General features: G+C 45.8%; 1 protein-coding gene across 1 annotated transcript; it reads left to right on the top strand.

The window, feature by feature from the left end:
- The first annotated feature begins 7 nt into the window (after positions 1 to 7).
- Positions 8 to 23,645, top strand: Sf3a1 (splicing factor 3a subunit 1). The gene is made up of 16 exons (XM_059275597.1): positions 8 to 235; positions 3,736 to 3,857; positions 9,667 to 9,874; positions 10,966 to 11,223; positions 13,709 to 13,783; positions 15,589 to 15,739; positions 16,637 to 16,830; positions 17,704 to 17,821; positions 18,091 to 18,276; positions 18,966 to 19,087; positions 19,189 to 19,434; positions 19,942 to 20,149; positions 20,577 to 20,731; positions 22,072 to 22,173; positions 22,285 to 22,356; positions 22,994 to 23,645. The coding sequence occupies exons 1-16, from the start codon at positions 173 to 175 to the stop codon at positions 23,093 to 23,095; spliced, it is 2,382 nt and encodes a 793-aa protein (XP_059131580.1). The 5' UTR covers positions 8 to 172; the 3' UTR covers positions 23,096 to 23,645.
- The last annotated feature ends 48 nt before the right edge of the window (positions 23,646 to 23,693 follow it).

Below are 23,693 nucleotides of genomic sequence, written 5' to 3'. Positions count from 1 at the left end.
AGTGCGCCATGGCCAGGGGGCGGGACCGGAAGCGTGTTCACTGTCTTCCGCGGCTTTCCTCTGGGTCGCCGCCATCTTGCCATTGCGTTGTAGCCTTCGTGTGTGGAGCTTAACCTTGCCGCCGTACCGGTTGTCGCCCTGAGGCGGACTGGCAGCCCTGAGCGTCGCAGTCATGCCGGCCGGACCCGTGCAGGCGGTGCCTCCGCCGCCGCCAGTAGCCACTGAGCCCAAACAGGTACCGCGCCCCGTGCTCCTCAGCCTGCAGTCCTGGGGTAGGCCTCGTCCCTCCCCTCCCGCGCGGGCGCTACGGCACTCCTGCTGGAAGCTCAGGCTGCCCTGAAGGACTTGGAGGGACTGCAAGTCCCAGGAGTCAGCGCGCTGCGTTGCCTTCTGGTCCCCAAAGCTCCCTAGAACCGGAATTCTCAAAGTAGCCTGTGGACTAGTAGCCTCAGCCCCACCTGGGGTCTTAGAATCCTGAAACCTCCACTCTAAATCTTGTTTTGACCAGATCCCAAGGTGTTTCGGTAAAGTGTGAGAAGCATTCGGCCAGCCTGTTCACCATCGCAGTTGGGCCTACCAGTCGCTCAGCCTTTGTCCAGTAATCTCTAATATCCTAGCCTGCCCTATGTCTTTGTTTTTTTTTTAAACACCTACGAGGTGCTTTCCCTAAACCAGAAAAGGTGCCAGTCTTCATTATTACAGAATGGATGAGGTATAATCCCTGCCTTAAGAGAGAGCCCGGACTGATGAAAATATAGACATGCACCAATACTCAATGTTTATTGTCTGTGTCGGTGTGAATGATAAAGTGTCGGGCAGCCTTTAAAAGCTTTCAAGGCTGGGCACATGACGAACATCAGTAATCCCAGCATTTGTAAGTTTGAGGCAGGAGGATCATGAATTGAAGGTTAGCTTGGACTACAGGGTGAGACCCAAAAGCTCACAAACAGCTGAGGAGGAAGCATGCAGGAAAATAATTGCAGTTAAGTTGAATACAAACAAACCATGAATTTAGTCAGCATTGCTTGCAGGAGTAGAGGGGAAATAAGTGTGAGGGAAGTCCGCGGGAGTGAGAGGTGAGTGGCTATTTTAATGGATAACCATGAAGCGTGATGGGGGAAAGGAAATTATTCAGCATACATTTGTCAGGCACATACTATACATGCTTATTGTTGCTTTCGGTTCAGAATACAATCCCAAACGTGACAGATGAGGCCCATGTCCTTTCTCCCAACATTTATGTGTTTGTGTGCCTGTGTATTTTCCTTGACACTGAGGGAAAACAGACAAGGTGATACCAAATAATGGTCACAAAACCACCAAGGTAGGAGTCACACGGTTCCTCTTTTGTCAAAGGTACATGAGCAAGTGTGGCTCAAATGCAAATTTGGGATAACGGTGGGAGGAGGTGCAGTTAGGATTTGACTATGTCCTTGAAGACAGTGGGAGACATTTTAAGCTGGATAGTGACATTTGTGTTTCAAAAATTTAGGATTACAGTGATGTAAAGAGGGGGAAGAGAAACAGTTAAGGTATTCAAAAGACACCAAGGGTGTCTGTCTAGATTAGGGCGAGGCATGGGCAAGTGTTTGTCACAGATGACTGCACAGGCGCTCCAGCCTAAGTGATGTGCTGGAATCCTGATTCTGTCTGTGGGGCAGGCACACGTTTGTTATCCCCTGTTGTCTGTAATATGAGAATAAGAACACTTCCTCAAGGCTGTCATCGGGATTCTAAGAGTTAATACAGTTCAAGTGCCTGGGGTGTACTTTGTGTTTGATGAACGTTATTAAAGAGACTGAGGAGGCCTGGATTTCTGGCTTATGTGACTGGAAAAGCATCATAGGTTAGAGATGAAAGTGTCCTGGAGTCTGTTGGGTCCAAAGCTTGGTGCCATTCAAGAGTTACCTGGGAGATTGATTTAGGCAGGATTTTTCAGCCTAAAGTAGGGAAAGGTGTAGAACATAGTTTTCAAGAATGTCTGGCTGAAGACAGTGTGAATACTGAGAAGAAATTATAAACCATGTTTAGAGCAGTGATTGATTTTTTTTTAAAATTTTTCTTTAAGACTTATTTATTATGTATACAGTGTTCTGCCTGCATGTATCCCTGCTGGCCAGAAGAGGGCACCAGATCTTATTACAGATGGTTGTGAGCCACCATGTGGTTGCTGGGAATTGAACTCTGGACCTTTGGAAGAGCAGCCAGTGCTCTTAACCTCTGAGCCATCTCTCCAGTCCTAGAGCAGTGATTCTTGACCTTCCTAACCCTGTGACCTTTAATACAGGTCTTCATGTTGTGGCCCCAAACCATAAAGTCATTTTCATTGCTGCTTCATAACTGTAATGTTGCTGTTATTAATCGTAAATATCTGATATGTAGGATGGTTTTAGGCGACCCCTGTGAAGGAAAGGGTTGTTCGACCCCTAAAGGAGTCAAATCCCACAGGTTGAGAACTGCTGGTTTAGAGGTTTCCAGTGGTATAGAGTAGGAGGTAAAATACAGGTGTCAGAAGACATAGAGGCTCCTGTAGCTGTAGTTGACTTTAGGCAGTTATTTTTTTCCATTTATTTATTTATTTATTTATTTATTTTGGTTTTTTTTGAGACAGGGTTTCTCTGTGTAGCTTTGCGCCTTTCCTGGAACTCGCTTTGGAGACCAGGCTGGCCTCGAACTCACAGAGATCCGTCTGCCTCTGCCTCCCAAGTGCTGGGATTAAAGGTGTGCGCCATCACTGCCCGGCTATTTTTTTTTTTTTTTACTTAGCCAAGAATATTTTAAATGAGCACTCCGGAAGCAGAGGCAGAAGGATCTGTGAGTTTGAGGCCACCCTGGTCTACAAAGTGAGTTCCAGGATAGTCAGGTTTCCAGAGAAACCCTGTCTCAAAACAAAACAAAAAACTTGAAGTAAATGAGAACCAAATAGAAGATGCCAGAGGAAGAATAAGGGAAGGCAGCAGTCCAAAGGAACTGAAGGCGGAGAGAAGTGTTATTTTTCTAAGATGAGAGCCCAGTTCTTAACTGAGAGGAAGAAGCTGCTGGATAAAGCATTAAAGAACCATTGGGGTCAAATTCCACTGAAGCTCCCCAAACATATATGCCTTTAACAGTGGCTAGGCTGATGGAATGGATGTATGGAAAAATGGACAGTCAAGACAGAATGAACTATCAGCCAGCCTTTTTTCTTCTTTTCTTTCCTCTGCCTTTATTTCTATTTGCGTTGAGTATAGAACCTAAGACCTCATGCAGGGTAAACACATTAAACCACTGAGCTACTCTCTGGCAGGCAGCCACTAAGTATTCTATGCAAGACACAATACTAGGTTTAAGGCTAAAGACATGGCCTTTTGGATTCTGAAATTTGGTTTCTTAGATTGTGGTCAACATCCCTGAGTCTGAATCACATGGACATTGGGTAAAAAAAATGCAGATTTGGAGGCTAGGGATATAGTTTAGTATCTTGTTTTGCATGTGTAAGGCTGAGTTTGAGCCCTAACTCTTCAGCAAATAAACAGACAAACAAAAAAGTGTATCCGATCACACCAGTCTGTCTGTTCAAAGGGGAGCCAAGGAAGCCATTCTTTTCCCTAGTTCTTAGGAATGGCTGCATAAGTACACATAAGGAGCCTGCAGGACAAAGATTGTTTTCACCTGTATCATGGAGAAATGCTGGGAGCTGGTTTATGATAGCCTAACCCAAACCCAGAGCTTGAAGATCTTTTTCTGTTTTCACAGCCAGTTGAAGAAGAAGCATCGTCAAAGGAGGAATCCACACCTTCCAAGCCAGTGGTAGGGATTATTTACCCTCCTCCGGAGGTCAGGAATATCGTTGACAAGACTGCCAGTTTTGTGGCCAGGTAACAGCTGTTTCTGCACAGTGGGTCAGGGAAAATTGTAGTAGAAAGGCTTTGGAATGGGCGCAAGGGCAACGTGGGCGACATGGGGTTTTTTAGAGGCTCTGACTTAGACTGGTTAGTTCTTCCAAAAACACAGTGGGGCAGTGAGGTAGGCAGTAGACAGGACTGGTGTCTTTGACTTACCACACCAGTAACCACAGTGAGAGCCATACCCAGCTGTGTAGTCACCAGGAGTTTCTACTTCTAAAACAAGCCTGAGGGAATTCCTGGTAGCTTCCTTTAGCTGGTGATGTGTATGCTGTGTTTGAGCTGCTAGCTGGAGGAAAGAGAAAGCAGGGTTGATCATTCTCCTGTGTAAGGACTACTTTTCCACAGAGCCTCAAATGACCGTTTACAGATGAGTCAAGAGCAAGCTGATGGGACTGAGGGAAGCTCAGTTAAGTTATAAACATTTAGTTATCTTCCCAGGCAGCGTGAAAATTGGTCAGGATTTCTCTCAGCCTCCTCATCCAACATCCTTAGATGTAATCTTCTTTAGGGCCACTTGACTCCAAAGGTCAACATACCCCCTGGCCTAGAGCATTTATAGAGTATTCTTTTGCCAACCCACAGATATATCCAGTCCACAGATATTTTGTTTGTCCTTAGGATCTTTTAAAGAAAAATTCTTATTGCCACACTTAAAAATGAGGCGATTTCACAATCTGTCTGGATTTCTGGTTTTCTTGAACTAGACTGCTTCTTACATGGCAGTACTACTTGGCCGGAACAGTGTCCAGGGTATGTGCCGTACAAGGCCCACACTTAGAATCACTCCCCTGAAGCAACATCTCTACCACCTTGTATCATTTAATAGATATTTCTTTCCCAACTTCCTAATAAAGTGAAACATCAAAAGAGATTCTGGTTGACATCTTTCACAGTGTCCACTCCATGAGAGTTCATGTCACTTTAAGGGCTTTAATTAACTTGGATTTTCACTTAAAAGCTACCCTAAGATTAGGGCATTGAGTGTTATGTTTAGTTGGCTAATGTTTCATAGCAACCTTTATCCTTCCCCCTTTCTCCTGAGATGTAAATAATTGGGAAAAGGATGTTGCATAAGGAATAAGTGCAATCTTACTGTCCAGACAATTCCTGCCAGCTGTTGTCAGCTTTTCCTGTTTCCTTCGGCCCTTGGCGTCCTTTTTTAGATACGGTAATACTAGCGAAAGTGCCATCATGTCTTGATTTTCCTTGCATGCTAAATTGTAAACATTTCCTGCATTACTGCATGATTTCCCTCATGCATGCTTTCTGCAGAGAGGATGCAGGTGTTTTCTTGAGATGTTTCCAGTGTATCTGATTGGTCAGTGAAGCTGTAAGAGGAGTTTGAACATGGTCTTTCCCATTTAGGTGGTTTCTTTCTTTTTTTTTTTTAAGATTTATTTATTTATTTATTTATCATGTATACCGTATTCTGCCTGCATGTTTTGCCTGCAGGCTAGAAGAGGGCATCAGATCTCATTATACATGGTTGTCAGCCACCATGTGGTTGCTGGGAATTGAACTGAGGACCTTTGGAAGAGCAGTCAGTGCTCTTAACCACTGAGCCATCTCTCCAGCCCAGGTGGTTTCTTTAGAAGAAAATTCTATGTGAAATATTAGTGGATAAGAGAGCATTAAAAGAAAAGATGCTGGGGGCTGGAGAGATGGCTCAGTTCAGTAAAGTGCCTGTCACGAAAGTACGAGAACTTGAGTTTGGGTTCCCTGCACTCATGTAAAAGCAAGATTTAGGGGTGCCTCCATCTGGTAACCTCAGTAATGGGGAATGGGGACTGGCAGATTTCTGAAGCTCGTTGGACAGGTAGTCTAGCACATTGGTGTGCTTCAGATTCAGTGAGAGACCTTGTCCCTTGCCTCAAAAACAAAGGTGGGCCAGTGTGTTGATGCACTCTGAAGGCAGAGGCAGGTCAATCAATGTGAGTTTCAGGCCACCCTGGTAGCATTTCAGGCTAGCCAGATACTATCTAAAATAAATATGTAGATCAATTTAAATAAGGTGGGAAATGATAGACACTTGACATCAGCCTCTGGCCTCCACAGGCATGTGTGCACACATGTATGCACTTAGAAACATCTCCGTTTCCCAAGTAGCTTTCCGATAATTGTGTCATCCTCTGCTGCCATAGACAAACACGACTAACCCCGTTCTCTTAAAAAGAAAAGCCCATTATTGGTGTAGTGATGCACACCTGTAATTCTGTGCTAGAGAGGAATGTTGAAAGTTGGAGACTAGCCTGGCTAAATGGCGAGCTCTATTTTAAAAAAAAGGGAATAGGAGCTGGAGAAGTGGTTCAGAAGTTGGGACCACTTTCTGCTCCTTCAGAGGACCTGACTTTGGTGTTCTCTCTCTCTCTCTCTCTCTCTCTCTCTCTCTCTCTCTCTCTCTCTCTCTCTCTCTCTCTCACACACACACACACACACACACACACAGCTTTGGGTTTGTTTGTTTTTTCAAAAAGGAAAACAAGGGAGCTGGAGAGATGGCTCGGAGGTTAAGAGCACTGGCTGCTCTTCCAGAGGTCCTGAATTCACTTCCCTGCAACCACATGGTGGCTCACAACCATCTGTAATGAGATCTGGTGCCCTCTTCTGGCCTGCAAGGATACATGCAAACAGAACACTGTATACATAAGTAAATAAATCTTTAAAGAAAAGGAAAACAAAATGGATTGGACATACTTTGAAGTCCCATAATGTGTGAGGCAGAGGCAGGTGAATCTCTGTAAGTTTAAGGCCAACCTGGTTTACAATGTGAGTTTCAGATCAACCAAGGCCAGGACCTTGTCTGAAAAAAAATTAGATATAAAAATTAAAAGGATTGAGTGTGTAGCTTAGTGATGGAGTGAGTGTATATCTTTATGTAAAAGGATAGGAGTTCTATCTCTAGTAGTGTAAAAACCCCACCGTGTTTGTAGATGAGTTTTAACCATGGCAATCACTTTGTAGGCATTCGAAAATCTGAACTTGGCATGGCTCAGTGGGTAGAATGCTTGCTACACAGCATTAGGACTTGAGCTTGGATCTCTAGCACCACATAAAAATATGGTGTGTGTGTGTGTGTGTGTGTGTGTGTGTGTGTGTGTGTGTGTGTGTGTATTGGGGGTGATTGTAACCCTAGCCTTGGTGGGTAAAGATAGGGAAATTCTTGACTCCCCTGACTGGCCAGCCTGCCTAACCATAATGATGAGCCCCAGGCTCAGTGTAAGACCCTGTCTCAAAAAACAAAAAACAAAACAAAAAAAAAAAACTTGAAAATGATAGAAGAGGCTATCCAATGTCAACCTCTGGTCTCCATGTGAGCATACCCATGTACATACGCATTTTCTTTCTCTCTCTCTCTCTCTCTCTCTCTCTCTCTCTCTCTCTCTCTCTCAGAAATTGTAAGTAAAATCTGAACTTGATTTTACATACTTCAAAATGAAGGGACAGGTCAACATCTTGCTCTGGGAGAGAGCTGGTATTCAGGTCTGCTCTGCTAAGCCAGGTACTCAGGAGCAGGCCGTGGGTATCTGCAACCAAATCTGACTAAAAGGAACTTTTTCTCTGTAGGTAGGTCTTCCCAGTCCTGCATTTTCCTGTCAAAAAGCTAAATTGGAAATTACCTTTAAAAAGCCCCGCCAGCTGGGCTGAGTCAGAGTCAGGCTTTTCTGCTGAAATCCATTCCTTGTGTTGGAGGATCTAATTCTAAAATTAGCAGTAAGCCAACTTAGAGCACTGGAATTTCTTGGAATAAGTACATCTGCCTTCTCATTATATCTTTCTAACTGTTCCCTGATGTGTAGAAGCTATGGCTTAGGCAGCACTGCAAGAGACAATCCAGACTCCCCTTTCTAGACGCCATTAATCTCCCTGGGCGGTTCCCAGGCATGGGGACCTGATTGAGAGGACCCAAATCTATATCCATCCTGCTGTGTGTGGTTTACATTACATAGGGAGGAAAATGCTTCTTTCCAAAGCATGAGGTTCTAGCTGGACTAATGCACAGTCAATTGAGACCTCATGGTATTAGTCAAGCTATAGGGTGTGACCTGAACTTGCTAGAGGACAGGCCTTCCATAGTCTGCCATGGCTGTCGCAGATTGTTGTGGTGGCTAATCTTCATGTATACAGTGTTCTGCCTGCATGTATTCCTGCTGGCCAGAAGAGAGCACCAGATCTCATTATAGATGGTTGTGAGCCACCATGTGGTTGCTGGGAATTGAACTCAGGACCTCTGGAAGAGCAGCCAGTGCTCCTAACCTCTGAGCCATCTCTCCAGCCCCTGTGGTGGGTGATTTCGCCACCCCCACCCCCCGCGACAGGGTTTCTCATTATAGCTTTGGAGCCTCTACTGGATCTTGCTATGTAGACCAGGCTGGCCTTAAACTCACAGAGCTCTGCCTCCCAAGTGCTGGGATTAAAGGTGTGCACCACTGCTGCCCAACTTGGTGGCTGAGCTTAATCATAAAGTCACCCGTATCTTGTCTTCTGCTCAGTTTAACTGACAGGAAGGGCCAGTGGTGTGAAAGTCTGAAGAAAGAGTGACCTGTCTGGCACTAGTCCCTGGAGCAATGGGACTTGGGAACCAGAGAATCAGTGAAGCCCTGTGGGCCTCTCCTGAGAGACCAGTCATGTCCAGTGTTGGTGGAACTGCCCCTTCTAGGCTACATAGCAGTAACTGTCCCCTTTGTTTACAAGCCACTGTATTCAGAAAGCCTTGAGCATCTCTTTAAATACTACTTAAATCTCAGTAATACTTGAAGGTACAGAGGGAAAGTGATGTTAGCCCCATTTTACGTGAGGGAAAATCAGAGCAAGGAGTACTTTGGAACCTTGCTCTGTGTGAGACTAAGTAGTGAAGCAGAAATATGAAGGTGTCCATGTCTTGTGTCTTTCTAAGGCTATGTGCCTTTAAGCTGACACAGATGTCATATGTAAGTATGACACTTGGAGCTAGGTTTGGTGGCACAGTTAACTGCACCTGGAAGGTAAAGGCAGTCAAATCAGGAGTTCAAGTCCAGTCTTTAGCCTGAACTTCATGAGACTCTATCTCAAAAAACCAAAACCAAAAAGTTATAGCCTCTTGAGTTATACCTACTGGAACTCTAAAACTCAGGATTCCCCATTTTGTCATTGTCCTAGAGGATTGCATTTCTTTAGTGTAGGTGTGTATCTGTGTGTGCATGCGCACACGCACTTACCCAGGGATCAGCGTACAACTTGTAAGAGTCCGTTCTTTACTTTACCACGTGGAACCAGGAGATCAAACAGGTTGTTCATGTTGTCCTACAGAATATATAAGTCTTGCAGAGCCTTGTAACCTTACAGAGCAATTTTTTCTTTGTGGGCCTCTCATAATAAATGAAGTTACTTTAGGCAGTATTTGGACAAGACATTAATATTTATTAGCTGTTGGGTTTTTTGTTCTTTATTTTTGTGGAGCTGGGAGCCAAATCCAGGGCCTTGTGCATATTAGACAAGCACTCTACAATTGTGCTATATCCTCAGCCAAAAAATGTTTTATTCCAAGAAAAAAAGCAATTGTGTAGCTGGTTGTAGATGTTATAGGAGTGGCAGAGGAGCCAAGGAATGACTGGTGGGAGTACCCAGGCCCACTGACTGCTGATTCCTAGATACTCGAGGAGGAGCTCTGATATCCTGAGGGATGGACTGGTTTGGTGAGTGGGTGGTGGCACAGATGTTGAAATGGATAGAGATTTGGATCTGAGTAGTCACAAAGGTTGTGGTATTCATTATTTGATGTGTTACTATTTTTTTTCCCCAGAAATGGGCCTGAATTTGAAGCCAGGATTCGACAGAATGAGATCAACAACCCCAAGTTCAACTTCTTAAATCCTAATGACCCTTACCATGCTTACTACCGCCACAAGGTCAGCGAGTTTAAGGAGGGGAAGGCTCAGGAACCCTCAGCTGCCATCCCCAAGGTTATGCAGCAGCAGCAGCAAGCCACCCAACAACAGCTGCCCCAGAAGGTTTGGAGCCCAGCCCCTCTTTGTGGGTGAGGGAGGAAGCAAGGTGGGTGGGCATAATTAGCTCTGCTATCCACAATCACAGCTACCAGGGACGGAAGTAAAGTTACCCTTGTCTTCCAGAAGCACTGATGGTACATAGCACTTGCCTAGCACTGGTTGGTCAAGCTCTATGCTCTGGGCTCAGGTCATGAAGAGCTTAACAGAGCAACTGTTTAACAGATAACGAAGCTGAGGCTTGTCTAAATATGATTTATTACTCCAAGGTGTGAGAGGTAGTTGTAGTGTAAGACCCTTTCGGCCTGGATGAGCTAAAGGAGGTGATGTAGCCTTGTGCTATTCCTTCCCTTTTGTTTGGGCTGCTCTAAATACCCAGTTTGTGCTAGGGCCCAAGAGTGTTGAGGCCAGCAGCACTAGTGACAGTCAAGAATGTCAGTGGGGCCGGGCGGTGGTGGCGCACGCCTTTAATCCCAGCACTCGGGAGGCAGAGCCAGGTGGATCTCTGTGAGTTCGAGGCCAGCCTGGGCTACCAAGTGAGTTCCAGGAAAGGCGCAAAGCTACACAGAGAAACCCTGTCTCGAAAAACCAAAAAAAAAAAAAAAAAAAAAAAAAGAATGTCAGTGGGACAGAAAGTGCCATTCCCAGACTTGTGGGAAAAACAACCTTTTGTTGGCCATGAGAAATAAAAGTTGAAGTCATGTTTGAAGACCTTGGATTTCTATTGCTGCTTGTAAGGCCTAAATTTCTCATTAAAAAAAAACATTCACAATATCTGTTCTGTCTGCCTCATGGTTCTCTTGGAGGTCATTGATGTACCTTATGCAGTGGCATTCACTACACAAACACATGGGCCTTATTGTACAGCCTCTTAAGTTAGATTTTATAGCCTATTTCCTGTATATTTTGGCAACCTCTCTAGGTCTTTGATTTCAGGATGGGAGCAGAGATGTAGATCCTTGAAGCAGATGAGGGAGTTGAGGCTCAGTTGCGTGAGACACCGTTGCTCTTGGGTGCCAGTCTTCTCCTAGCAGGTCTCAGTGATGCTAACAAGAAATAAAGCATCTGTCTGTTCTTGTTCACACTCTCTGTCTCAGGTCCAAGCCCAGGTGATCCAAGAGACCATAGTACCGAAGGAGCCCCCTCCTGAGTTTGAGTTCATCGCTGATCCCCCCTCCATCTCAGCCTTTGACCTGGATGTAGTGAAGCTCACAGCTCAGTTTGTGGCCAGGAATGGGCGCCAGTTTCTGACGCAGCTGATGCAGAAGGAGCAGCGCAACTACCAGTTTGACTTTCTCCGCCCACAGCACAGCCTCTTCAACTACTTCACAAAGCTGGTGGAGCAGTATACCAAGGTGCTGGGTCAGGGCAGAGGGTAATGTCTCAACGCTGGGAGTACAGTATTCACTGTCTATCAGCAAGGATACTTGCTTTGTGGGATGTCTGAGGAAATGTGAATCTCAACTTAATGTAAAATCTTGACTCATATATATATATATAACTTTTGTGTGTATGTGTAAGACTGTGGGTGCTTTTGTGCCTTGCCATGGAGCACACTTGGAGTCAGAGAACAGCATTCAGTTCTCTCCTTCCACTGAGGACCAAACTCAGTACATCAGGATTGCATAGCATGTGCTTTTACCTGCTGAACCATCTCATTGGCTCTAAATCTTGATTTCTGTTTTGTTTTTTCAAAGATAGGGTCTTGCTGTGTAACCCTACCCTGGCTGACCTTGAGCTCACTATATAGACCAATCTGGCCTCAGATCCTCTTGTCTCTGGGATTAAAGGCATGGGCCCCCACGCCCAGCTTCAATTGTTATCTCTTTTTAAATCTTGTTATTAAAGAGACATGTTTATAATGTTATTATTAGGTGGCCATCTGCTGTGTGACAAGACTAGGTAGCACTGGCTAATTTTAAGTATGTACATTTTTAGTTGTCTACTATTTGGCCTGAGAAGCAGGCTCTTAACAGTTGCTTCTATTACTTAATTTAATCCTCGCAGAACTTTAGTGGTATTTCCCCAACTTTCACAAGCAGAAACGGGCTAAGAAAGATGATTTCATGGGCTACAGTTATACCTCAGTGGTAGAGTACTTTTCTAGTATGTATAAGGCCCTGGGTCTAGCACTTGGGAAAAAAAGACCAAAAAAGGAATGAAATGTGAAGTCATAATCTCTACGATTTCAAGCTAGTAAGCAGTATTGCTGAGATTCAAATCTTTGATATTTTTACCCTATGGAGTAACTTACACTAGGAAAAGTTCAGTGTGAGTTTACTAACATTGAAAGCATGTGCAGCATCTTCCCATTTGGCCCTGGTGATGTGTAGCCTGGGCTACAGACTGAAACTGGTTTGTTTGTGTGTTTGTTTGTTTGTTTGTTTCAAGACAGGGTTTCTCTGTGTAGCCTGCCTGTCCTGGATCTTGCTCTGTAGACCAGGCTGGCCTCAAACTCACAGAGATCCACCTGCCTCTACCTCCCAAGTGCTGGGATTAAAGGCATTCACTATTACCGTCCAGCTTTGAAACTGTCTTAAAAAAAAAATCTGACAAGGCAATCTGGTATTTAAAATTAATGAGTTGGTTGGGTGTAGTAGCTAATACTTCAAATCCCAGCTCTAGGAAGATTGAGACATGAGGAGTACCAGAAGTTCCAGGTTAGTCTGAGCTCTTTGAGAGACTTTGCTTTAAAAATCAATTTTTTTAATGGGTTACCAAAAAAAAAAAAAAAAAAAAAAAAAGCCACTTACTGGTATATGTGTCCCAGTGGTACATTTTTCTTGTTTTCCTTTTTAGTGGGATGCTCTACACATCTGTTCTTAATATTTAAAAATAACGTTAAAGATTTAATTTGAGGGGGCTGGAGAGATGGCTCAGAGGTTAAGAGCACTGCTTGCTCTTCCAAAGGTCCTGAGTTCAATTCCCAGCAACCACATGGTGGCTCACAACCATCCGTAATGAGATCTGGTGCCCTCTTCTGGCCTGCAGCCATATATGCAGGCAGATACATACTAAATAAATAAATCTTTAAAAAAAAAAAAGATTTAAGTTGAAAGGACTCGTAAGGACTAGCTCTAAGTATAAAATTAAAAATATAAAAATATGTCTTAAGAATCTAGAAGCTAGTAGAACAACGGCTGAAGGCCAAAGCCAAAGGGTTTCTGTAAGTAAACAGTATCAGGTTTTTGTGGATTTTTATATCTGTTTATTTTTATTTTGCATGTATGAATATTTTGCCTGCATGTATATCTCTGTACCACTCATGTGCCTGGTGCCATGGAGGTGAGAAGAGGCCCTTAGATCTCCTGGAACTAGAGTTACAGATGGTTGTAAGCTATCATATGGGTGCTGGGAATTGAACCCAGGTCCTCTGAAGAACAATCACTTGTCTTAGCTACATGCCATCTCTTTATCCCTATAGTATCAGTTCTAAGTAAGGTCTGGGTTCAATTTGATCTGATTCCATAGTTAGAAATCCTTAGTCTCTATTTTGTTACTTTTTTGTTTCTTCCTCTAAATTTGGATATTGGCATTGACTTATAACTTGAAGGTACTGGTGTCTACCCATTGAAAGCTGTGCTAGTAGGTAGATTCTAGGGATAAAGGTACAAGAGGGGAGCAAGGTTAAATTGTGCTGCTTTGTGAGTGGAAGTAGATATTGTTGGACAGTTGGAATGGTTGTTAGAATAAAGGCAGTCAGTGTTCTTAGTAAATGCACATTAGACAAGGGACGACATGTAGAGCTGGGATTGAGGTTGAATATCCATCTCTTATGTCCTGTGATGGGCCCAGCAAGGCTGCCTCTTTGTTTTATACTGTGATCTCATTCTCTTTCAGATCTTGATTCCACCCAAAGGCTTATTTGCAAAGCTCAAGAAAGAAGCTGAAAATCCTCGAGAAGTATTGGACCAGGTAAACACAGGATTTCCTGCTACCAGATACCAATGCAGCAGGTTCTTTGTGTGGGTTTTGTTTTTGTTTAGAAACCATCTTTGAGGCAGTGCAGGTTGATCTTCCCTAATCTGATTTTTTTTTTTTTTTTTGGTTTTTCGAGACAGGGTTTCTCTGTGTAGCTTTGCACCTTTCCTGGAACTCACTTGGTAGTCCAGGCTGGCCTCGAACTCACAGAGATCCACCTGGCTCTGCCTCCCGAGTGCTGGGATTAAAGGTGTGCGCCACCACCGCCCGGTCCTAATCTGAAATTTAAAACACTTCGGAACCCGAAACTTTTTGAGCCCACATGACACTAGAAATTCAAAATTCCACATCTGACCTCATGTGATGGGTCACTTTCAAAATGCAGGTTCACTAACGTCATATAAAATTAACCTTCAGGCCATGTGTATGAGGTGCGTATGGAATGTAATGACCTTCAGGTTTAGATATGGGTTCTATCCCTGGTGCATCTCATTCATCATATATATATGCAAATATTCCAAAATTAGACACACTTCTGGTCCCAAGCATCTCAAGGAAGGGATAGTCAGCCTGAACCTAGTTGTAGGGTGCTGAGAAAGAAAGCCTTGTGAAGACTATAAAGGCCAGCCAGAAGTGTAGCAAATCCCTGGGTAGAGAGGTGGTAGGAGCCTTTGGAAGTCACCAGGTTCTCACAGTTGGTGCTGGTTGGTTTTAACTGTGAGATGACTGTTTCTCAGACTCTTAGATTGTGGCTGCTTTTGAAGATACCAGATTTTCTTTTCTTAATTTTTAAAAAATGTTTGCTAGATGTAATGTCTCACTTCTAATCCCAGAACAAGGCCACTCTGGGTTATAGAGTGAGACTCTATCTCAAAAAATAAAGCGCCCCCCCAAAAAAAATTTTTTTGGGGGGTAAGTTCCATACATGTATACCCGTATATACTAATTTTTAGATGTCTTTGTCCCCCCGCCCCTTATTCTTTCATTTCCACTTGCCTTTTCCACTGAAAGCCTCAGTAAGGTCTGCCTCCTTTCTTGTCATCCTTTTTCTGTGACCCACTGCGTTTATTGGAGTTGCTTACATGAACGTGGGTGAGAGATTATTTCCTGGAGTGTGGCCAACTTGTTGCGACTGCATTACTGAAGAAAATGACCCCTTCACCTAAGCCACCCTTAATTGCCAGTAGGCCCTCAAAGAGGAATGCCCCTCCTCCGTTTGCGATGAACCGCTGACGGGTTCAGTATTGTGTAGATCACCACAGCTGCAGTGAGTTCATGAGTACAGTGGCTTTGTTATGTCCAGAAGATGTCTTTTTGCTGTACATTTCTCCATCTTCTGGTTCTTACATTCTTTCTACTCTCTCTTCTACAAATGTTCACTGAGCCTTGGAAGGGGTAATATGAATGTCCTCTTTAGGACTGTATACCACTGTCACTTATCCTTGGCATTTGACCAGAGTCCCCGCATTAACGTCCACAAAGTTTAATAAGAAGTTTCTCTGCTGAGAACTAGTCATGATGTAAACTGTGAGCACTTTTAACAATACATAAGACCATCTAACAAAAGGAAAAAAAAAGGTAATAGGGTCCCCCAGGCCTATGACACTTCCAGCTCTTGGCAAGGTTTACAGTACCACTTACTAGGTTTTCTTGCACATTCACTGCATGAGAGTTTGCTGCTGTAAGCATAGAGCCCTTTGCCAACTCTGGTGGAACACTGGAAGTTTCCCCTCACGAACATAGTTGCCTCTTGGTCTGAAGCCTCATTGGAGGCACTTTGCTATTTCCTATCCCCATAGGTGTGTTACCGAGTAGAATGGGCCAAATTCCAGGAACGTGAGAGAAAGAAGGAAGAAGAAGAGAAAGAGAAGGAACGAGTGGCCTATGCTCAGATCGACTGGCATGATTTTGTGGTGGTGGAGACTGTGGATTTCCAACCCAATGAGCAAGGTAGGTCTGGGAGGAGAGTGCCTCCATGTGGGAGCCAGGAACGCTGGTGCTCCCAGGGAGCAGCAGAACCAGGCACAGTACTTTATTAGTGTTTGTCCCTCTGTTCCAGAAGGGGAAACATTGTTCATTTGCCCAAGTTAAATTCAGTTCAACAGCTGATTATTATGTTAGACTCTGATGTCCTCTGCAGATAATGATATCAGACAATTCCCTAGCCTTTGGGGAGCTCACAGATAGGACAAGGAATGCCTTCTCTCCTCTTTCTCTGTCTCTCTCTTTCCCTCTTTTATTTTTGGAGACAGGGCATATTAATCATAGTTTCTAGAGGAACAGAACTGATAGTCAATCTGTATATATAAAAGGGGAATTTATTAGAGTGACTTACAGGCTGTGGTCTAGCTAGTCCAACAATGGCTGTCTCCTAACAGAAAGTCCAGGAGGCTGGATGTCTCAGTTGGTCGTCAGTCTCATTGGAATCCTGACTAGGGAAAGAATGCCTCAGCAGCAGGATAGGCAAACTTTCCATCAGGAGTGAGGGCCAGCAGGCAAAGAGCAAAATTTCCTTTCATGTCCTTTTATGTAGGCTACCACCAGAAGGTGTGGCCCAGATTTAGGTTGGGTCTTCCCACATAAAATGATCAACCAAAAGAATCCTTCACAGGTCCAGCTACTTGGGTTTTAGTTCATTGCAAATGTAGTCAAGTTGCCAAGCAAGGATAGCCATCACACAGGGTCTCAATGTAGTCCTGGCTGTCCTAGAACTCACTGTGTAAACAGACTGGCTACAAACCCATAGAAAAATCCACTTGCCTCAGCCTTCCTTCCAAGTGTTAGGATCAAAGGTGTTTGCTACCATGCCCAACTCAGAGTGCTTTTGACCCTGGTTTTACCCTTTAGGGAACTTCCCACCGCCAACAACACCAGAGGAACTGGGAGCCCGAATCCTCATTCAAGAGCGCTATGAGAAGTTTGGGGAGAGCGAGGAGGTGGAGATGGAGGTTGAGTCTGATGAGGAAGATGAGAAGCAGGAAAAGGCTGAGGAGCCTCCTTCCCAGCTGGACCAGGATACTCAAGTACAGGACATGGATGAGGTAAATTCCCAGGTGTTTTAGCCTGACTTTTCTCCTAGAGCCCAAGAGGTTGGATGATGTTCTCCTAGTCCAAGCTTCCACTCCTTGAGGCTCAAAAGATTGTGAGCCCTGGAGAAGGCCAGACTGACTGCTGCTGTCTAAGCCCAGGCAGCCTAACACGTCTTTCCAGCTCCAGCAACAAAGATCAATTCATAGGAAAGATCTGAAAGCTGTGCCAGCCTTGTACAGTCTGTTGCTTTCCCTGCGGCTCGGCAGCCCTGCTCCCAACCCACCCTCCACCAGCCCTGTTAGGGAGCCATATCACCCTGTGCTTTGATGCCTTTCTAGCACTTAGGCCTAAAGGATCACTAGTTCCCAAGCTTGTCTAAATGTAGCCTACACATCCTTTCAGACATTTCTACCCTCTTCCAGCATGACCCTCCAAGTAGGCACAGAATCCTGAGCCAAGCTGCTTTCCCCACTCTGAAAGAATCTGTGTACAGCTTGAGAAGAAAGGGCCCCAGTGTCTGTGGGAATTGACTTTTTCTCTCCCTCCCAGCATTGCTCTGGGAGCAGCTACCATTGAGCGCTGACTTGGCCCCTGTATTCCTCTTCTGTGTGTTAAGTGCCTTTGGCCTCTTGGGATTGCCTGGTGCCAGCCGCTGAGAATGCCTGGGAGGAGTGTTAGCACCATGGTCCCTGATGCTCCCATTCATACTGTGAGGAAACAGCTTGGCTTGCTGCCAGCTGACCTCAGCTGCTCCAGAAGGCTTAGCACATGGATGCTGGTTGGCAGGGGCCAAGGCTCCTTGCCACCCTGAGAGCTGCCACAGTCTTGAGCTTTGTGGAAGCGGCCTTTCATCTCCTGAGTTGTGCCTCTGCTTTGCTTTTCAGGGTTCAGACGATGAGGAAGAAGGACAGAAAGTGCCTCCACCCCCAGAGACACCCATGCCTCCGCCTTTGCCCCCAACTCCAGACCAAGTCATTGTGCGAAAGGACTATGATCCCAAAGGTAGGGCCTGCCTCCCAGTCCTTGTGCTGCTAAAGAAAGTCCTGCATGGTCTTGTGTGTTCTTCAGATGGGCTGTTTCTAGGAGGGCTTGAGGTGACCCCTGTGTTGCAAGCCTCATGGTGGGAAACAGTGTAGTCATCTCCAGTTTCGAGTTTCTGGTGTAATGTGGCACTGAATGGATGTTTCCAATGAATGATGTTTGAATACACTACTTTCTTAGCCTCAACTACTATCCAGAATTCTCACTTAGACATCTCTGTTTCCTCCTAGCTTCCAAGCCCCTTCCTCCAGCTCCTGCTCCTGATGAGTATCTTGTATCCCCCATCACTGGGGAGAAGATTCCTGCCAGCAAGATGCAAGAACACATGCGTATTGGGCTTCTTGACCCCCGCTGGCTGGAGCAGCGCGATCGCTCTATCCGAGAGAAACAGAGTGATGATGAGGTTTACGCACCAGGTAGGGTGGAGCTTCTCAGCCCATAGTTGCTTTATGCAGACACAGAATGGTTGTGGTCAGAGAGGAGATAGGTGCAGCCTATGAAAGAAATCTGTATTTTCCAGAACACTGTAGAGGAATCCTCCAAGGGCTGGTACTGACAGGATGTCACATGCCCATTGCTGTCCCATATCAAGACACTGGCAATAGCTGGGAGGGATATTTAGTCTTTGGCTCTCTTGGATGGACTTGTGATTGAAGTTTTCTATTCTTACTAATCCTGACAAAACAGCAGGATAGGGCTTCGGTGCTGGTGCACACCTTTAAACCCAGCACTCGGGAGGCAGAAGCGGGTGGATCTCTGAGTTTGTGGTCAGCATGGTCTACATGGAGAATTCTAGGACCATCAGCACTACATAGAGAGACCCTGCCTTAAAAAAAAAAAAAGGCATCAGGATAGGAAGGGGCCTGCCAAGGGCTAGGGACTGGGTCTTTAGTCCTGTTAATAGGGGTTGGACAAGTACCAGGTCTTTAGGCTTATTGCTTCTCTGGTAACCCTCCCAAGACAGGAGATAAGAGTGACGTGTTGGATCTGACTGCCACCTGTGCTGTGGATCCAGCCTCCACTCTGCATTCCTAGAAAGCTGCTGACTTGTCAGAAGGGCACCAGGTTTAGCTTCCCTTTGTCTCCGTTCTGTTGTTGTATACAGGTCTGGATATTGAGAGCAGCTTAAAGCAGTTGGCTGAACGCCGTACTGATATCTTTGGGGTAGAAGAAACAGCCATTGGTAAGAAGATTGGTGAAGAGGAGATCCAGAAGCCAGAAGAAAAGGTACAATTCCATTGAGTCCTAGTGCCTTCCCTGCCCTCTGTCTCTCACATGTGGGCTCAGTTCCAGGAGTCCTGACAAGCTGTTTTCGCTCTTCCATGCAGGTGACTTGGGATGGCCATTCAGGCAGCATGGCCCGGACCCAGCAGGCTGCCCAGGCCAACATCACCCTCCAGGAGCAGATTGAGGCCATCCATAAGGCCAAGGGCCTGGTGCCAGAAGATGACACTAAGGAGAAAATTGGCCCTAGCAAGCCCAATGAAATTCCCCAGCAGCCCCCACCTCCATCTTCAGCCACCAACATCCCCAGCTCAGCACCCCCCATCACATCAGTGCCCCGGCCACCTGCGGTGAGTCAGAAGCCACCCTGGACCAAGTGTCTTAAACTTCGGTCCTTAGGGTGGGAGGATACTATTGTCTGGGAAGGGCAACTGTTTCAGAGTAGGGCCTGGCTGCTAGTTGGTCATGTGGAAAGTGGAAACTTTTAGCTTTGTCTTCCACTGCAGAGGAGAATTGGAGCTGGGTGGCGAAGCAGATTTGAGGCTAAGAAAGGGGCTGTGGGCTTAATGTGTCTTTGAGAACTGATGGCCTGTAGCCAGGAGATCAAGTCAAGGTCAGCCTCTTTCGTGGTACTGTCTGCCATGAGTTGGTTGAATCTGAACCACCAAGCCCCAGTGGACAGAGTATTATCCTGGAATTCTCAGAAGCAAGTTGCTATCATGGGTCTGATGTGAGACTTGAGTCTCAGTGATAAGCAGAATCCAAGTTGTCCAACCCCCATCTTGAGTGGCCAGTTATTGTGCCCTTGAACCTGAGCCTTGGTTTTCTATGACTCATGGATCTCCTCTCACCCTCAGATGCCACCTCCAGTTCGTACCACTGTTGTATCTGCTGTACCCGTCATGCCCCGGCCACCTATGGCATCTGTGGTCCGGCTGCCCCCAGGCTCCGTGATCGCCCCCATGCCACCTATCATCCATGCACCCAGGATCAATGTGGTACCTATGCCTCCTGCTGCACCTCCCATCATGGCACCCCGCCCACCTCCCATGATTGTGCCAACAGGTCAGTCTGAGTGTTGCTTTCCCATCTGTTGGGTCAGTCCACAGAGCCATGGCTGGTGTTAATGGCAAATATTCCCACTGAGTATCCACCCAGAGGAAATCCAGACTGGGAACTAGGAGGCCATAGTTCTTGAGGAAGGTGAGACTGAGATGGCATAGCTAGTGTGTCTACATTTGGTGGTCAGGTCCTTGACAGGCTCAGAAGTTGACTATTGTCTGGCTGATCTTGCCCTGCCTCTAGTCCTCTGCTGCCTAGTCTGGGCATCCTCCCAAGGCTCCCTGCCAGGGAACCTGCTGAGTGCCAGACTTATCAAGGCATGGCACGTCACACCTCTAAGGAGCAAAGCCTTCAAAATTTCCCCAGTCCTGCCTCCTGGGCCTCTGCACCCCTTGTGTACTCATTGGGTGGCTGTACCATGTCTTTGCAGCCTTTGTGCCTGCCCCGCCTGTGGCTCCGGTCCCAGCCCCAGCCCCAATGCCTCCTGTACACCCCCCACCTCCTATGGAAGATGAGCCTCCATCCAAGAAACTAAAGACCGAGGACAGCCTCATGCCTGAGGAAGAGTTCCTGCGCAGGAACAAGGTCTGTAATTCAGAATGCTGCCTGTCCTCAGAGTATCTGGCAGCATCATGGGTTGCCCAAGCCCCAGCTGTGTTCCATTCCCATGCTGTTAGCTTCTGGGATGTAGGTCAGCCAGAAGAAGTTTCTGGATGTGTGGGGTTTTGCATCTTTTTGGTTTGGTTTGGTTTGGGTTGGATTTTGGTTTTTCGAGACAGGGTTTCTCTGTGTAGTTTTGGTGTCTGTCCTGGATCTCTCGCTGTAGACCAGACTGGCCTCGAACTCACAGAGATCTGCCTGCCTCTGCCTCCCGAGTGCTGGGATTAAAGGTGTGCACCACCACTGCCTGGCTCTGGATATGTGTTTAATGTGAGGTCAGCAGCTGGGGGAGCAGAAAGCTCTCTAGTGGTGGTGGTTCTGGTAGTATGGACTTTTGTAGAGGCCAATGTGGAGATGTAGCTGCTGAGATAGTATCACCTGAGTGAAGTTCCAGGAGCACTAAACTAGCTAGGGAAAGGTCCTGGGCATGGTTCTTCAATTAAGTTCTACCCTCAGCCCTAGGAAGGCTGCCTGTTAGGGTAGGATTCTGCTGGCATTCTGGAACAAGGATCCTACCTTGGCATTGCTGGTCCCCAGGAAAGCTGTTAGGCTTCAGTGAGTCTGAAGCTCCCACTAGATTTGCCCTGTAAATTTGACAAAATTGTTTTTCTAAGACTAGGGTCTATTTCTTGAGCACCTACCAAAGATTCAGACTATTCTGTTTAGTGTTCCCAGCAGCCTGTTTCACAGGCAAGTAGCATTAGCTCAGGCGTCTTGTCTGCTCTGGAGCTGAGTTGTGAATCACATTTTTTTCTTTTTTTTTTTTTTTTTTTTGGTTTTTTCGAGACAGGGTTTCTCTGTGTAGCTTTGCGCCTTTCCTGGAACTCGCTTTGTAGACCAGACTGGCCTCGAACTCACAGAGATCCGCCTGCCTCTGCCTCCCGAGTGCTGGGATTAAAGGCGTGCGCCACCACTGCCCTGCGTGAATCACATTTTTCACCCTACTGGTCCTTGAGGTTGCAGAATATTTTCACTTTAGTTCCAAATTAACTGGAAAGCAAGCTCAGAAAACTGAGCATGGTAATATACTCTTAAAAATCTCAGCACTCTAGAGGCAGAAAGATTGAGGCCAGCCTGGGCTACATATGAAACTCTGTCTAAAAACTAAAAAGAAATGAAGCCTTGTGTAGTGTGTCACAAGTAGCATTAGTAGTAAATGAGGCCAGAGGGACAAGAGTCATTGTGTGGATGAGCCCACTGTTAGCAGAACTTAGTTCCTGATTGACTTGGAGCTCTCCAGGTGTAATGAGCACTCTGTTTTGCAGGGTCCAGTGTCCATCAAAGTGCAGGTACCCAACATGCAGGATAAGACGGAATGGAAGCTGAATGGGCAGGGGCTGGTCTTCACTCTCCCACTCACAGACCAGGTATGTGTTACCACCCTCCATTGGTACAAGTGCTTGGGAGCCAATAGGTTAGGTCAGCTTTTTCCAGCTGATCTTAGCAAGGGAATAAATGACCTTTCTTTGGTCCCACAGGTCTCTGTCATCAAAGTGAAGATTCATGAGGCCACAGGCATGCCTGCAGGGAAGCAGAAACTACAGTATGAAGTAAGTCAGGGTAACCCTGGTCCTACTCCTTAGGTTCCAACTCTTCTGTCATCCCAGAAATAATCTCTTGTTACAAAGTAGGATGGAGAGAGACCAGGATGTGGCAGTCTGAGTCCATCCTAGAAATGATATAGCTGGAATGCTGGGGCAGGTGAACCTGACAGTGCTTTATCTGACAGCACAGTCTAATGCAGGGTCTAAAAATGTTTAGAACTGGATGGGGACCAGCCCGGTGATGAGGTCTTAGCCTGCCTCTCTCTGCAAAGGGGCTCTTTCAGGTCTTCTGGGGCCTCTTCTCTTCTGTAAAAACAGGATGTTGAATTAGGTAATCACCAAGGGTCTTATGACCTAAGAAGTTGGCTGTTCGTTGGAGTTGGTCATGGCTAGCATCTTGGGGAGTTGAAAATTGAACAAGATGTTGACAAAGGTTCCTTATATTTGTCAGTATCAGTTGGAAACAAGGAAAGAAAAAGTATTCTAGAAGAAACTGAAGTTCATAATCCACTGACCTCCTGGCCTTCCTTAAGCATTCATATTGGTGCAGTCTAGAATCTTAACAGCTGAGCTCAGTTGTGTGAGGCTGCATTGATGTGGTCAAAGACAGGTGCCATACCTAAGACATTTGTCTGTCTTCTAGGGCATTTTCATCAAGGATTCCAACTCCCTGGCTTACTACAACATGGCCAGTGGTGCTGTCATCCACTTGGCTCTCAAGGAGAGAGGCGGCAGGAAGAAGTAGTGAGACATACCTACAGTTGGCCTCCTGCCTTGGACCTCCTCTTTCACCGCCATTTCAGGAGCTTCTCGGGGACCTCGGGCACAACCTGTGCATCTGTTTCCTTCTTAATCAGTTTGAGATTCACCTTGTCCTTAGGAGAGTTGTTGCCCACTATCTAACCTGACATGGGTAAGAATAGCAGAGCTTTCTAAGCCAGTCTGTGGAATGATTTCTTGTTAGGTTCTGGATTGGAGGTCCTTCAGGAAGCCCATTAGGAATTAAAAACCCAGGGCTTTTCTACAAGATAATTTCATAGCGCCAAGTGACCGCTTGGTTGATAGAATATGGTTACTGTCATTCATCATTTTGTATCATGCTTGGTCTCTCTAATAAACCTCTTGAAACCAGGCATAATACATGCATGCCTGTAATCTTGGGACTTGGGAGGTACAGGCAGGAGAATTAGATGTTCAAAGTTAGCCTCAGCCATAAAGCTTGAGGCCAGCCTGGGCTGTGTAAGATACTGTGTTAAACAAGTATTTTTAAAATTAAAAACATAACACCTCTTGGACCCTCGTGGAAGCAGTTTAATAAGATCTGTCTCTTGACCAACTGTGCC

This window comes from Peromyscus eremicus, chromosome 10 (genome assembly GCF_949786415.1).
Source record: "Peromyscus eremicus chromosome 10, PerEre_H2_v1, whole genome shotgun sequence".
NCBI lineage: Eukaryota > Metazoa > Chordata > Mammalia > Rodentia > Cricetidae > Peromyscus > Peromyscus eremicus.
This window is presented reverse-complemented; position numbering and strand designations above follow the sequence as displayed.

What these genes read in the sequence shown, in the direction of transcription:
- Sf3a1 (XM_059275597.1), top strand. Translation starts at nt 173, where the DNA reads ATGCCGGCCGGACCCGTGCAGGCGGTGCCTCCGCCGCCGCCAGTAGCC. An exon ending in AACAACAGCTGCCCCAGAAG is followed by an intron (nt 9,875 to 10,965) that starts GTTTGGAGCCCA and finishes TCTCTGTCTCAG; the next exon opens with GTCCAAGCCCAGGTGATCCA. An exon ending in TTTCCAACCCAATGAGCAAG is followed by an intron (nt 15,740 to 16,636) that starts GTAGGTCTGGGA and finishes TTTACCCTTTAG; the next exon opens with GGAACTTCCCACCGCCAACA.